At 36.5% G+C, this 17,116-nt stretch overlaps 1 protein-coding gene across 1 annotated transcript in view; it reads right to left on the bottom strand.

Moving 5' to 3' along the window:
• PTPRD (protein tyrosine phosphatase, receptor type, D) overlaps nucleotides 1-17,116 on the bottom strand; it is a gene marked incomplete at its 3' end in the record, with an annotated part of 66,991 nt that overhangs the window by 19,177 nt on the left and 30,698 nt on the right. Inside the window, exons 12-16 of the mRNA XM_010282760.1 lie at nucleotides 15,604-16,191; nucleotides 15,079-15,176; nucleotides 13,939-14,198; nucleotides 9,157-9,247; nucleotides 2,347-2,556 (exon numbers count right to left, since the gene is read on the bottom strand). Of these exons, the coding sequence (XP_010281062.1) occupies nucleotides 2,347-2,556; nucleotides 9,157-9,247; nucleotides 13,939-14,198; nucleotides 15,079-15,176; nucleotides 15,604-16,191 (1,247 nt within the window). The remainder of the gene's footprint in view (nucleotides 1-2,346; nucleotides 2,557-9,156; nucleotides 9,248-13,938; nucleotides 14,199-15,078; nucleotides 15,177-15,603; nucleotides 16,192-17,116) is intronic.

The following is a 17,116-nucleotide window of genomic DNA, read 5'->3' as shown; positions in this document are numbered from 1 at the left end:
AATGCCAGCTAAGATAGAAAGACAACCAGAAGAAGAGATTATTTTCCATTTACTATGTTTGTGCTGTATTCTGGAAGATACCCTATGCCAGGACAAGTGTTATCGAAGGAGACATGGGGTTTTTATACTTCATTTGGCCTTGTTTTGGGCTCTGGGCTACAACAGTGTCTGGGTTTAAATTTAGAGAGAGAATTAGGACTGGCAAAGCTGAGGCACTTATACTACCTGGTACTGAGCTAGTACCCATGCCAATGATGTCCAGTTATGTTACACTTTTTTACTAAACCTGTCACCAAACATTTTAGAAGTCTGTGACTGCTGTTTATAAACGGGGGAGTGTCCATGTTCCATTCCTGCAACACCTGAGCTGACTGATTTTTTTTTCGCTAGCTTCAGTATTTTCAAAAGATAGAAAAAAGCCCATTCGTACAGTAAGAAACTCTTTAGCCTCTTGCTTTGGAGCAGGCGTCAAAAATGCCTGGAAAGAGATACAGAGGGATACTGAGGGATTACCAGTATGAGCCCTTACTACTTGTTCTCCAATAACTATAATTTTGCTTTTAATTTTCAACCTATTTGTATAATGACTAATTTAAACTCATTTATTATTCTGTCAGATTAATCTATTGCTTTTTTTTCTTCCTCTTCATAACATGCTTAACATATTTATAGACTGTAATCATAAGCTCTCTCAGCTTCCATTTTACTAAGTTAAAAAAATTCAGTCCTCCCCATGCCCTCTTGTAAAGCAAGTTCTCTATTGTCCCAATCAACAGAGAAATTTTGCATTCTCTGATGGAGAAACTTTATGTAAAAAGTATTTTAACATTGTGAAAAACATCCCTCGCAAGTTACAACTCATGCACCAGTAGGATCTATATTCCTAGAAGAAAACCAGCAGATATGCCGGAACACTGGGAGTTGAAGCTCACTCACTCTTAACAAACTCTTCACTCTCTGTGACTACCTCATGCTACTTAATCACATAGATATTTCAGATGGCACACTAAACCAAATACTGTCAATATTTTAAGTTTAGTAATGCCTTTTGGAAACTTCAACAGTAGGCCCCTGGATATATTTGCCATACCAGCCTTTTCAGCTGTAAATTTACAACCCTACTTATTCCTGCTTTTTCATCCTGATTTCTCTCTAACAGAGTAATAACCTTAGGGTTACATGAAATGTTCAATGCCTTAATTAATATAGAAAAATAAATAGGAAACGGTCCTTTGTATGGCAAAGATAATTTTTAGTGCAGGTAATTTCTGATACATGTTTTTCGCCATCTAACTTTATAGACAAAAGTTGACTGCTTTTTCCAGTTTGAACCTTTCTGATGCAGCACCTTCAGAATTCTCTGTCTACGCAGCCACTGTCAGAAAGTGAAAGGGGAACTTTTGATTTATGTTAGAGCTTCCAGGAGGCACTTATTATATTTTCAAATGAAGCTACGTATCCAAAAGTATTCAAATTGAAACTTCTTCCTCATTGTGTTTCAGTAGGCAAATTCTGTTGACATCAAGAAAAAAATTGTAAGGTTACACACTGGAAGCATATGACTAGAATTCACATTACTGGTGTAGTAGTTTCAAGTGGTTGAGCCAGCAAATGTACCTGTCAGGTTTAGGTACCAATTAGAAAGATACCATATTACATACTGTATGTTAAAATGTTAATGTGTATTGCAACTTCCTTCAACAGACCTATTTCTGTCTTTTTTTTAGCTATATTACATGCAGTAGATTAACTCAAGCATAAAGGGACAAAACTACAAGATGAATGACATACAGAGAAATGACAGTTCTTATTTAGCTCACCTCAGAATTTTCCTTATTATTGAATTATTTTCTAACTTTCTAACTATTCACTGATAAAGCTGCTACGGTAACAACTGTAACTAAAAAGGCTAGCTGTGCATGCCTCTTATTCAATGGATATTTCCAAGAATCCTATGTATCCAACACCAATATTCAATGGTTATATTAAGGCAAGAGAGGAACTCTTTTATAAACACACCAAGAAAGATGCAGCTGTGAAGTTCATGCCTCAGAACCTGTGTCAATGATCTCAAATAGCAAAGCGTGTAATTTGTGAAGGATCGCAACACAGCCAATAAAAGGTAATCCTTAGGTCTCAGTTATACACAGAATTAACAAAAATCAGCAAGCGAAATAGAAAAGTTCAAGGAATTAATTGGAACTAAGCAACGAAACACCTGCTTTAGAGATGCTCTGACATATATAATTAAAAAAATAGCTTTTGGGAAGTGGAATAAGCATTGAAAAACTCTTTTCGTGACTGTAGAAAGGTAATTTAGGGATTGAAAAATATTAACTAACTTACAGATTCTGAGTGCTCCATTACAGCCAACACAAAGAAGACATATTCTTGACCACTCTGCAGTTGCTTATTCTCAAAGCCACCATAATGCTTCTTATCCCCCAATGTGAACTCCGTAGGAAGAACTTCAAAGTGAGCTGCAATATATGGCTTTAATTCAACTTCCCTCCCAAGACGAATGCTTCTGCGTTTCCTAGCTATCTCCTTTAGCAGCTTTAGAATGAAGTGGGGGGAAAGAGAAAGGCAGAGAGAGAGAAAGCAAGGACAGAAAGATAACTGTAAACAATTTTAATGTAACTTATTGACAATGTAATGAGAAAATTTAATGCATGACCAGAACTACAAAAATACATTTTATCTACATTTCATGGGGCATACCAGTATCACTAAATCAGTTCTTGCAAAATCTTCCAATTTCTTGTCATCCTTGTTAAGATAAGATACTAGATAGCAATTGCACTGCCTAAACAGCAAACATAAAACAATTAGAGGAATTTTCAGTGTCTGATATTGTTGTCTCTGGAGGAAAAAATAAAGCTAATAAAGCAATATATATGCTATGAGGACATATATATATACATGAATCATATTAGACATCATATATATGTGTGTATATATATGAAGTCAGATTTATAGAATCATTTGTGTTGGAAAAGACCCTTAAGATCATGAAGTCCAACTGTTAACCTAGCACTACCAAGTCCACCACTAAGCTATATCCCTAAGCACCATGTCTACGTGGCTTTTAAATACCTCCAGCGATGGTGACTCAACCACTTTCCTGGACAGTCTGTTCCAATCCTTGACAACCCTTTTGGTGAAGAAATTTTTCCTAATATGCAATCTAAACCTCCCCTGGCACAACTTGAGGCCGTTTCCTCTTGTTCTATCACTTGTTACCTGAGAGAAGAGACCAAAGCCCATCTCGCTAAAATCTCCTTTCAGGTAGTTGTAGAGAGCAGTAAGGTCCCCCCTCAGCCTCCTTTCCTCAAGGCTATACAACCCCCATTCCCTCAGCCATTCCTCACAGGACTTATTCTCTTGACCCTTCACCAGCTTCGTTGTCCTTTTCTGGACATGGTCCAGCACCTCAATGTCTTTCTTGTAGTGAGGGGCCCAAAACTGAACACAGTATTCAGCATGTGGCCTCACCAGTGCTGTGTTAAAAGGGACAATCACTTCCCTAATGCATAATAATACTTTCTCCCTTCTATGATTATGCAAGGTACTTTCTTTTCTCTTGTTTGATATGACAAAACTGAGTAAGTCTTACGATGTAATTATATAAAAAACAGGAATAAAATTAGAAATTGAAAAAAAATCCCAATTTTTGAAAATCAGCTTATATTAACTATTTTTTACTTTTTTCTGGTAACTCTGAAATACAAATAAGTCAATACTAAGCAGCTATGAATAGCTTTTTTTTTTTCCTCCCTAACATGAGGACTACCAAGCACTCCGGCAATACTAAATTCCTGAACATCTCAGGGAGAAGAGTACTTTTCAATGTACTTCAGCAACAATAAATGAAGTGCAGAAGAGTTTAAAAGAGTGATTTGTAAGCATATCTTCCATCCCAAACCTGAAATTGATTGCCATTTTATTTGTTCAAAAGCACCAAAAGTTGCGTTCTTGGTGGTTTGTACAACAGTATACAAAAGATTTGTGATAGGAATCAATAAGAGGACCTATGAAACCTAAGACAACTTTTCTACTGCTAGACTACAAAAAATTATCTACCACTCTATCATACACACCCCACACTTTGGATTTTAACTGCCTAATCTGACTTTCAAAATAAAACTTTTCCTTGTTTCATATAATATTACTTCTGAAGAATAAAGATAAAATTTACATCAGCACATTTATGGCAAGACTAGACGCAAGGCTCAAACTTGTAAAACATGTATTAACTAATGAAGGAACTTAAGCTCAGCTGGTATAATCCATTGATAAATTCCTTATTAAATCAGACAAATGCTTATTCAATATCTTTTATGACTTTAGATATACTGGCATTCAGCAAATATTAATCTGCTTGGATTACAAGGAGCCTGAACTTTTCCTGAGTGGTAAGTGATGACTTCTAAGGCCTCTTTACAGTTCCCCTCGTTTTTTCACTTATGAAACTTATTCAGTGTCCTGTAGACTCAGACTGCAATCACAAACTTTCCCAGGTCACACAGTTGTTTTAGACTTTTCAGCACACAAACAGTGCTAATACGATAGCTTGGCATAAACTTCTTTGTTGGGGGGGGAATACAATTCTCCAGAGGTAGACAGACATCAATAAAAAAAGAAATTAAAATTTAATTTTCACTATACATTTTCATTTTAAAGAACATGTTTAGTGAGGGAAGCGCTCTCTTGCCTTACACTCTCCAGCATTAGGCCTCAGCTTAACTAGCACATCTTCTCGCCTTCCCCACATGGGATCTTGTATTTTGCAATTACACAATTAACAATTCTGATGCACATAAAACAATGTACTATTCACTCTGCTACTGAGACAGAAGCTTTGAATACTGATTACATTAACACCTCTTATCACTGAAGTACATATTTCAAACACAGGCTACAGATAGACATGGAAGCAACTTGTACCACTTGGATTCAAACTTCCTTAGCATTGAGGGCGTTTGGATGTTACCCCTTTGAAGATCTACGCTTTCACTGCTTTCCATCTCTAAGACTGAGTCTGTTGTCTGTTACAGAGATTTTACATTCATTTAACTCTATCAATTTCCATGCTCCAACACAAAAGCTGGTACATTGCAATGGATCCCCTGAGCAAAAAACTGCCCATAATTTGAGACGAGAAATCAGTCCATATTTCTCTTTCATTCCTTCTAGAGAGTTTATGAGCAGCTAGAGTAAATCTGTGTAGTATAAAAATGAGGGCAGTAGAGAACTGTAATATTAAGGAAGAAATTTTTTACAATGAGGGCAGCAAAACACTTGCGCAGGCTGCCCAGAGAGGTGGTAAATGCCCCATCCCTGGAAACATTCCAGGTCAGGTTGCACGGGGCTCTGAGCAGCCTGATCTGGTTGAAGATGTCCCTGCTCATTGCAGGGGGGTTGGACTAGACGACCTTTAAAGGTCCCTTCCAACTCAAATAATTCTATGACTATTCTAAGAAGATATCTATTATTTAGTTGCTTTATTGAAGGTGACTCTCACATCTGTTGGTAGCTTCCTATTGCCCTGGGTAGAGCTACTGAGGACAGAGCATGAGGCAGAGACTAATCAAAGTTTTTCCAGGTTCCTTCAGCCCTTATAAGATCTGCTGAGGGAAGCACTCTGAAAATTTTGTACCAATATAAAGCCATCTTTTATAAAGATAAGAACAGCTATGCAGAAGGCTGAGTACTGACTATCCTGAAGTCTGAAGGATACACAAAGGTAGATACTCAGGTAATGACAATTTAATATGTATACTAACTGTAAGTCAGGAGCAGTAGGAGGAGAGGTACATGGCTTGAGCCATCTCTGAAGATAACTGATACTATCATTTATGGATACAGTTTCCATTGGAATTTAAAGTTATTTGTGTGGCTCCATCAAATAAAGTCTTTATCGTATGTTTCCAGGTTAGACCATATTTACAATTTAGATTTTAAATAACTCATAATGTCAAAATACTGCAAGAGTACTGCAATCAAAATTAGATTGAGACTGAAAGGGGAAGAAAAATGTTTGATCTTAATTATGTCTTGCATTTGAATTAGTACCATAAAATGCATACATTTAACAGATAGTGATGCTGAAATATTACGGTGGGTGAAGTGATCAGAAACTGAGTTTAGGCTATGAATGCTAAAAGTTAATTAGCTGGAGTCAAACAAAACATGTTCAACTTTATCAAAGGATGTTATTCATCACCTAAAGCCTGCTAAACTTCGGTGTATTTGTGTGTAGACAAAAAATGTATCTGTGACTGATTACACACAACTGAATAGATCTCAGGTGAACCTCTGGCCTCATCCATGTTTCATATATAAATTGGGTTGTTGCCAAATATCATTACTTGTACATATATCTCCTGTTGTACTTTATACCAGGATTTAAATAAAATTACTAGATTGATTTAAGACTTAATATGCAGGCTTTTATTTAGGCTTTATTGCTTACAAATCTAAACTAATCCTCCTAAGTAATACTTACTGCAAGTCATAATATTTTGTTAGTGTTTTATTTATTTGCATGACATATGTACTTAAAGTCACTAGAACTCATGATATTCAAAATAAAATGAAAATCTGAGTGAATAAAAAAGGACTGTATCTCTAAAAACTAGTATTTTTAGGTACACAGTATCTAGTCTGTTATCTGCTCTTTCAAGATTCTGCATCTCTCTTCATTTTTTTCAGAACTGAGATGCAAGCAACCAGGAAGATTAGGTAACTACAATAGGCTGGAGAGTCTTTTGGACTGGTCCATTATGTACCAGAGTTAACACTGCAGAGTACTATTTTCAGCAAATACTTTTTTTTCCCTGACAATCTAAGTAAAGTTTTTGGAACATACTTCTTTGTAAAATCTATTGCCCAGCCCTTTATGATACTAGCCAGATATCTGAGATTGTACTAAAAAAGATATGTACAAGTGTCTTCATTTGACCATCAGGAACTATTTGCTCAGAGAGTAGCATGGTTAGTTTTTGAGGTTTTTTTTTCCAAATGTATTTATTGTACCACTGCTCTCACATGTTTGTTAGGAATAGTAGACCTAACAGCAATATGCATATATTTTCTGAAGCTGGAGGTAAAACAGTCTTTTAAGCATTAGAAACTGGATGAGTTAGCATGAAATACAGGTGCTGTCTGCTTTTGATTTTTTCCCTGCTCAGTACTTAAACTATGTATTGGTGGCAATTGTAAAAGATAGATCAAGGGTTTTAGTTCTTTAACAGAAATAATTTTCATTTTCCAGTCAATGCATGTCTTATTTCTTCCACCATTAATTCTACAACGTAGTCTCAATTATATCAGTAGAAATGGGAAACAACCCATCTTGACCTAGATATTTCTGAATTAATAAATGCTCTTTATCAATCTGTTATACAGATTAATGCACCGCAACTTGCAGGATGATTAAAATGACCCTTTGTTATAGGAATCAGCAGGACCTGTAGAATTTAATTGCCAAAAAGTTCAATGTCATCTGGCACCTATCCTTTAATCTGTTAATACTACTGAATGTTACTACAGTCTTTGGATGTTAAAAATAGGTGGTAACATTAAATCAGTTTTCCATTACTGTACGGATCTTGCTGTCAGAGTTTTACTGTTTAACTGTGTTTGATGTCAACTAGGACTATGATCATGAGCTGATGGCATTTACAATCCAAGTTCTTTTAAAGGAAAGAAGTTAATAGATCAAAGCAAGTCATTGTTGCAATTGAATCAAATGAGATGATCACATAAATGAAACCGGTCAAGAGGAAACACAGGCTTCAATCAGCCAGTCAGCAGTAACAAAAACTATGCTTTCCTTTGAACAGTTGTTTTCCATCTTCTGATTAAGGATTCTCCTGCTGCTGTACATATTCTTCCTTGCATTTTCTGACCAGAAAACAGACTAAAAACTGAAAGACCTCTGTTTATATTCTGAAAGCTTTCTACAGCAGTGTTAGTTTGGTGAATATCTTTATTTTCCTTACATTTTGGTGTAAACATTGAAATTGATATCCATTTTTTCAATGTGAGGAGGGAAAAAAAGCCTTGTGATTGCTCGCAGATGATCATTCCTTCCCATTGGTTCTGTTACGGGGAAGCATATAGTGAAGCATCTCTGTAACATAAAACTCTTGAATCCACCAAACGAAAACAGAAAAATAGACAAAATCCAGTCAAAAGGTCACTAAATCAGGAGTAAAGAAACTGACTTTGATCTCTGGTCTTTGAATTGCTGAGATACTACATGTACAAATTACTGTAGCATCTGAATGAGATCTAAAATACTAGCCAGATACAACGACAATAATAACACCTCCATCTGTCTTTTGTACAGGGCTTTCAGACGGGGCTCTCAAGAGAGCTTTACAATGATAAATATTAGTATTATTCCAAATTTAGAGACTGAAATAAGACAGACAAGTTTGCATGAGCTATATTGTCCTTCAGTAAAACTGAAGACAGGACTGAATACTGACACTATACTTTCTGGAATTAGTATTATATCAGTAACATAATGAATTTATTTCTAGTATTAGTGGGCTTATTCCTAAAATGAAAGTACTTCCACCCTTTGGGTTAATGTCATTTATAGTGTTGAATGATGACACAATGTTGCTCTTTCCTACTTCATCTATTCCTGACTATGAACTGTCAACAGACTGGAGGCTACTGTAAAAGTTTTCTAGCCAGAAGCATTACAGTATGTGAGAATCAGGTAAAAACACCACAAGAAGGTCAAATGTTAAATTGCAGTGGAAATTGCAATTTAGCATTTGCTATAGACTTAGTAAACACTCCACTAATGAACCAGACCTTTATTAGAGTTCATAACATTGGTGATTAAGCTTTTGCTGACAACTCATTTCACCTCCTGAACTTCTGCATTATGCTTTACAATAGGAAAAGAATAAAATATTAATGCCAACAAAGATCAGACAGTTTGTGTGCTGTATTGCAACTTAATGTCTTCATTGTCTTCTAATTTATGTTATCTGAACTTTGTTTCAGTACCCACAAGCTAATTCAAATAGAAATATAAAATATCCTGACAATCAAACTGGTGAGTTAATCACATACTGCTAAGAAGATTGTTTCTTTAATAAAGGAGAAGATGACAACAAAAACATACAGTACCTCATCTAGTTCCATTTCATCTGGACTCTCCCATGGTTTGATAAACTTTCCACGAGACCTCTTCAAAGGCACAATAACTATGTAATAGCCTCTGGAAAGGAAACAGTTGGACAAAAGTGAAGTTAAAGGAAAAGAAATAAACTGACAGAGCAGGTGTCTGTTAAAGGAACTTAAGAGAACAGTGGTATGCTGAGAGCAAACTTTTGCACATTATTATGCCACTGCAGCCTTCCAAACATAGTTGTAAAGCTTCACACTCTTGAAACCACATCCAGTGTAAAACATGTGACAAACAAATGGCACTAATTACCTGCTTTTTCACGGAAACATATAAATATGTATAAGAAATTTTAATTACGATGTTCTAAAATGCCTACATGTTTAACTGCAGTTTATTATTTCATTTGAAATACAAGAGCCAAGGGATATTTGTGCCCTGCCACCATCACACTGGGAAAAAAAAACAAACCCCTAAATTGAAACATATTACCATATATTTAAATCTCAATTATCTCCCCATCTTCCCCATTTTCATGTATAATCAGAATAGTAGGTTAACATAATGTGTTCGTTGATGTCAATACTATTATAAACAGAAAATAAAGAAGACATAGTATACACTCCACCCACACACTCTCTGCTTTTGAGTATCAATCAACATCAGCTTTATCTACTTAAGTATTCTGTTCACAGTCACAGACAAGCGAGCTTGATGTATGCTCTCTTTACAACTAGGATTTGCAAATTACATGTATCAGTTTTCCTCAGAAACAGTTTCCTGAAAATATCTTCCTCCTTGCCCCCATGGAGACTAGTAAATTATACTTTCTAGTGTAATAGAGATATGGCACTTTCCATGTTTCCTTCACAAAGCCTGGATACATGTCTGGTGGATCCATAAATTTCACATTAGTGTGAGGAAAGAAGCAACAGAATCACAAGAACAGGACATCCAGGATGGTATAACATACATCGTCTTGATAAACACACTTGTCAAAAAGTCAAGCACTTTCTATCTCAGAGGAGAGGGAAAGAAGCTGCTCTTCTTTGTTTCTAGTACCAACAGAACTTATTAACTAGGTGTCTCTGGCCCTACATTATGGAAGATAATTTTAGTGTCTCATGGACCATCTTCTTCTCTTCCAGTCTGCCATTTTTTTACAGCCTATTGAACCTTCTGCAGCACTGACTATTCATTTCACTCATGCAATGCAGTTGCAAAACCTAAAGTAATTAATGAAAGAGAGTTTACAGAAAAGGACTTACCTTACAATTGACCAAAAATATCTCAGTCTAAACTGACACTATATACTATCTTTCTTCCATATCACTCTATGCCATTGGACTATTTTATTGCTCTCTTCTTAATTAAAGCTCCTTCCCATGAAAGAAATGTAACAAACCCCAGGATTTTAAACTACTGTAGTAAATACACATATTTATTAATTCTTGTGTTAAGAAATTTGAGAAATTTCTCTGTGGAAATGCTGAACTCCAACAATAGGTACTGGAAACAAGAAATGTTGGCCACAGATTTTTAACTGCTGCTCACTTGCTTTATTCCAGTATTTAAATAAAATCTGCAGCATGCATTCTTATATTAATAATATGATAAATCACCTGTCACACTGATGTTCTTATTCAAAACTAGTAAGGATGGTTGACCCCAGATTTTAAACCTGAGTATGTATTTTAAAAATTATTTGGTTGTAGGAATAACAAATCCTAGTGAATGCTGATTTATTCATGTATACAATAACTGCAACCTACATACATTTTCTTTAACAGAAATGCCTAAGAATAAAGACAAAAAGCAATTGAGAACTGGCCTGTATATGTCTTTCAGACATTGAAGATACATCTGCTGGATGAACTGCACAGCAGTCTCTTACTTATCCTTTTTTCTTCTTTTTTAAATTTTTCATACTTTTTGTTCAATCCAGCATGTAAATGTTACTTTCACACTCCTTCACACTTTCTTCATATATGCCTCCCACTCATAATATTGATCACCCACTAAGACTTTCAACACATACAGAGTATTTTAAAGCTGAAAGCACATCAACAGCACAAGAACATCAACAGCAAGCAGAAAAATGAAACTGTTCCCATGAATAAATAGTGCTGCAAATTGTAAAGGTCAACAAAGTTCTGTTATTACTAGCTAACTCCAGAAAATGCAGCATCTGTTTAAAAACATGCTTTATTATTTATTTGCTTTATTATTTGCTTATTTGCTTTGAGGTTTTTGGGTTGGTTTTTTTTGGGGGGGGGAGGGTGAGAAATGGAGGGCTTGCTTGGATATTGCTTGAACTACTGTTACAAAGGCCAAAGTCTTCCATAAAACTTTGTTTTTACCTAAGACTTTGCAAAGATTGAAGAGATTCACAGAAACATGAACTATCCTTTACACATAAAAATTGCTTTGGATTAGTGTGAAATACTACAAGAAAAGGCAGAAATTGCTCACTTGAGATGACACCAGCAAAAGAGATCCCTTTTACCTAGCATGAGGTGAACTCTGTTCCAATTGTTATGCTATATCACCATCAAGCGTTGAAATAATGAAAATTACTTCTACCATCTTTACTAAATTACAAAGATTCTTGCAATGCTACTCACAATCCCATTAGTATTTACTTATAATTCATTAAGGCAAGCCATTAAGTGTTTCACCTTCTGTGTAATTAGTCTTATTGAAAGATTCTCAGTATTTCATAGGAAGATAGAGATGATCATGAGCATATAATGTACCCATAGAGGAACAGCAACTGTAAAAATCAACACAACTGTTACAAAAAATTGTTCTTCCCATACACAGACCAGAGCTGCAAAATCTTACTTACTCTAGCAAGCATCAGGGAAGCTTTTTCTGTTCAGCATGTTTTTTCAGCATGGAAGCTTTGTAATGCTTGTTTCCAAGGGTCAAGTTGATTTTGTTTTGTTTCGTTTTGTTTTTCTATCTCAAGCCCAATCACATCTTCTTAGGAAATAGATATAGAAGGAGGAGATACATTGTCTGCAAAATTGGCAGTTGGACCCCGTAGGTTTAATGTACCTTTCCTAATGTTACTTAGCCTCTTTCATTTTTTTCCACTGCAGAAAAAGAAGCAGTCTTTTTCCTCTGCTATCTTCTGCTATTGTTTGACCAGCTACCCTGCACTTTTTTCTCTTTGTGAATGCTCTGCCTCATAAATCTTTTTTGACTCATTCCATCTTCAGTCTTCCTTAGCTGCATTTGTTACTGACCACATCTTACTCAATCTAATGATAATGGCTACATTTTTCAGTTTTTCATCCTTTTAATGTCTCAAAGTCCCTTCTTTCTTGACCTCACCTGCCTCAAAATCCACAGTCAGTAATGAAACTGGGGAACAGCTTTCTACAAAGCCGTCAGTAAAAATCCACCAGGGAGAGGACAAGTTGAATCCCCAACAATACTTAATGACTTGCTCATTTTCCTCTCCATTTCCTTTACATTACACATGGGAACCTTATAGACCAACAAGAATCACTATAAGCAGAGCAATAACACTTATTGATCGTACCATGGTTCATGTTTTCTTTGCAAATCTTTATTGTCTAGCCTTTCTAATCCCTGCTGACCGTGTGTTGTCAGCTCTTTAGTTTTATTTCTGCTCTTTAAATTTCCACAGCGCCACTTCACTCAAATCTAAGTAACCTCTAGTAAACTCTCTGCCAAATTTTTCAGCAAAATCTCCCGTTTTTTTCTGGGACCAGTGGAGAGAACCTGATATTTTAATAAAAAACTTCAGAAGTAATTCACCTGAATTAATATCAGCGCAGTAACAATTCTTTAAAAATCCATGTAATTCTGGAATGACTGAACCTGTCATAAGCAGACAAATACAACTGGCTTCCTTAATCCTTCTTTGCTATTTGAAATCCATGATGAAACACAAAAGTATTCTGAGAAAAAAACTACAAACTGAAGACAGTCCTTCTCCATGTATTTCCATCTAGATATTACTCAGTCTTACAAACTTGACTAAGTGATAAATTTATAGAATAGTTCCAGCTGGCAGGGACCTACAATGATCATCTAGTCCAACTGCCTGACCACTTCAGGGCTGACCAAAAGTTAAAGCAAATTATTAAGGGCATTGTCCAAATGCTGCTTAAACACCTGCAAGTTTGGGGCATTGGTCACTTCTCCAGGAAGCCTGTTTGACTGCCCTCTCTGTAAAGAAATGATTTGTAATGTCAAATATGAAACTCCTCTGGTGCAGCCTCGAACCATTCCGATGTGTCCTATCACTGGATACCACAGAGAAGAGATAAGCACCTCCCTCTACACTTCCCCACCTCAGGAAGCTGTCAAGAGCAATAAGGCCAGCCCTCAACCTCCTCTTCTCCAATCTAGACAAGCCTGAAGTCCTTAGCCGTTCCTCCTAGGACATGCCTTCCAGCCCTTTCACCATCTTTGCTGTCCTCTGTTGGATGCATTCAGGTACCTTAACAACACAATCAGGCATTTGTTCATGTTAAACTTCATGCCACTGATGATTGTCCAATGTTCCAATCTATCTAGATAGCTCTGCAAGGCCTCTTGTCCCTCGAGAGAGTCAACAGCACCTCCCAGTTTAGTATAGTCAAATACTAATCCAGCATTAGTCCAAATACTAGTGCAGAGTGCTGTACTCTCTGTACCGTTATGAAGAATAAAGGCCTGGTCCACCACTACTGCTCTAGATACTACAAAGAGTAAGAATAATCATCTTTCTGGACATAAAGACAATGGTATGTCATTCATTCACTCACTTTATATTCTCATTTGAAGGTACTTCTGGAAGTTCCACCGTTATCATGCCATCTAAGTTGGTCTTTCCAATGAAGACTGGCTTGGTGCGAAGCACATCTGGTGCAGTCTTTGCTGTCACTCTGTGCTGAAGACCACCAGCACTATTCCCTCGGTTTGTCAGCACAAATGAATATGATGTCTCTGGCTTCAAGTTAGTGATCAGCTTTTGAGTAGCACGTCCATCAACTTCCACCACCATCTTCCCATCATCATAAAGGATCTAAGTTAATATATAAATTGAAGGTGGTTTTGGTTACTAAGAGAAGGCAACTGATACTGTTACACTGAATTCAGGAACGAATGTAGCTATAAATTTAAAATGGAAGTTACTGGGCATAGATAGTACTGAATTCACAACTGCAATTAAACTTCTCACTTTCAGGGGAAAAAAAGAACTACATTAATTTAAAGCAGTGTAAGCACTCCTAAAATCCAATTTCTCTTATTCAAATTCAGTAGATTTGCTTGAACCCAGCATTTTTATCATGGCGCACTTGTTGTTAAAGGTACCTTGACTTTTTCATTCACACTCCTTATTCAGAAAGTTTTTTGCAACATTGGGGTTATAAAATACTGCTCTTCACTCGCCACTGCCTGAGATGACACAAGCAATGAAGAATGATGCAGAAGAAATGTCAGCCAGATTGCAGGTCACATTGAGTGTCTTTGGCTAATGCTATAGTTACTGGAGTAAAAGATTTATAATGCAAAAATGTGTTCTTGTAAATCTGAGGAGACAAAAACCAAAATGGTACTCAGTTACAGTCACTACAGAAATGACTAAAAAAAGAGAAGAAAAGTATTCTTTTCTGACACTGTTTTCCCTAAAGTATAGTAGGAGCAAACTACAAATTAGCAAGGTGCTCATACCATGCACAATAACCAGTGTAGCCTGACTTGGAAATACTGCCACAACTGAGTAGAAAGCTCATATTGCCAACTGACTGAATTTTACAGCTTGGGTCAACACTGCTGATTAGTTTGCATTTGTAAATACAGCAATACCAAAAAATTTCATATTTTTCAGTAAGCTACTTAACTGGGTGAATGGCATCCTCTAGTTTCTGTATTTTCTCTTGAACAAATGGAAAGTAACTTACTTTGAAAGGCAAGGCTGAATTGTAATTTTCTGGAATTTCCCACGACAGCAAAACAGAAGTCTTCATTACTGCCTTAACATGAAAATTTTTTGCAAACACTGCTGGAAGAAAAGAAACAATGTATATAAACAACATCTTGGAGCTTCGATCTTGTCATAGTTCCACTGCTACCTGGGAGTATTAGGTTTCCATTTAGGGCAAAAAGCAACAAAGGTTCAATTCTCCTACCTGTTTGCTCATATATAAATATCACATTTTAACTCATTCTCTTACACAGTGACAACCCAACACATACATTTTCCTTACCTGAAAAACCTGTGAAGATGTTAGCCAGAGCTTGCTTGGCAAGGGACAACTGAATTCTAAGGCATCCGAAACATATTAAGATTTACATACTTTACCTTTTGTGTTTGATGAACCTATTTTTATGAATGGGCTGGTCAGTTTTATTTACAGCTTCAAAACACTGTTATCCAAAGACTGATACTCCTTTAAAGGTCAACGCCATAAGCAGACAAATCCTACCTTGATCCACGGGTAGTGTCCTGAACTGGACACTTGGACTATATGGACCAGGCCCTTTGCTTGTGTGGGCACGCACTTTTACATCATATGTGGTATCTGGTTTTAAGCCAGAGAGTGTCATAGTGGTATCAGCAGGTATAACAGGGAGTTCAACTGGCTGGTAGGCAACATTGATATCTCTGTACAAGATGGTATATTTGGTGATAATGCCATTCCTCTCTGCCAAGAGTGGCATCTGCCAAGTTAATTGAACTGATGTAGAAGTAGAGCTTTCTGAGTGGAGATTTTGGGGAAATCCACTGGGTACATCTTCAGGAACAGAAATCTCTTTAACCATCTCCTCCCCAAAGCCCACTTTATTTCTAGCTGACAGCCTGAAGACATAAGAAGCTCCTTTGTGAATATCTGTGGCCGTGAAGTGATCTTCCTTCTCTGAGAATTCCATGGTCGTAAATGTATCCACGTCTTTGCGACCAAACTTCAGGCGATAACCCTGCAGCGGGCCAAAAGTGTCCACAGGAGGGTGCCACTGAATTAGAGCCGTGTTCATCTGTGTGTGGCTAATCACAAGCCGAGGTTTGCCTGGAACTGTAGCACAATGTTATTTCAAGATGATAAACACAAACAGAATTGCATGTACAATTCTTGAGGCTGGTTTTAGCAGGAATAGGGATAAATTTTCTCTTCTTTCACTCCTAGTTCCACAAATTAGTGTCTTATGGAAGAAATAATGCCTGCATCCTGCACTATTGAGTGACACAGTATAAAGAACTATCATAGTAAAGCCATTTACTGTCAGTTTTCTTCTTCCCTTACATTTACTTCTAAGTACAGAGAACATTCAGAGGCACAGGACTTAGGAACACAAGTCAAAAAGTAAAACTTCATACAGACATCTTATGAATGGTTCTGTCTCACTTACAAATCCTTGCTTGCAAAAAAGAGTTTTGTCATAAGTATTCATTAATTTAATCCAAGGCACATTTCTGCCATTCCTGTAAATGGAAAAATAATTAATAATAACAATAATAATAATAGTAGTAGTAGTAGAAGTAGTAATAATAATGGAGAAATTACAGATTTCTAGATGTGTCTAACATAACTTTTGGCACTGAGAGTTCAAATGTGTTAGAAGGGAAGTCAGATCAACCTTGTCATCAACAATTATTACCATGTATGATAGAACCCTATCATTCCACTTGCCACACACAGATCACCTCCAGCACGGGCTGTTTCAGCTTGGAGCGGTAGTACCATCCGGAATTTAATTTCTTGACTGTCCTGACTTATCATATATGATTTAATTTCCAGTATGGTCTTCGTGCACATGAATTGGATTTCTTCTGAAGAAGACTAAATTGCAATTCTTAACCTGAACCCCACATACACTCAAATCCTTAACTGGGACCTATTGGTCCAAATTGATGATTTGCCTTTCAGAGAAGTTCACACTGTAAGTGTGGTGATGACATTCAGTCTAGAGGATTGAATTAGCCTTAATCAAGGTGGAAAT

This window comes from Phaethon lepturus, unplaced genomic scaffold (assembly GCF_000687285.1).
Source record: "Phaethon lepturus isolate BGI_N335 unplaced genomic scaffold, ASM68728v1 scaffold8552, whole genome shotgun sequence".
NCBI lineage: Eukaryota > Metazoa > Chordata > Aves > Phaethontiformes > Phaethontidae > Phaethon > Phaethon lepturus.
This window is presented reverse-complemented; position numbering and strand designations above follow the sequence as displayed.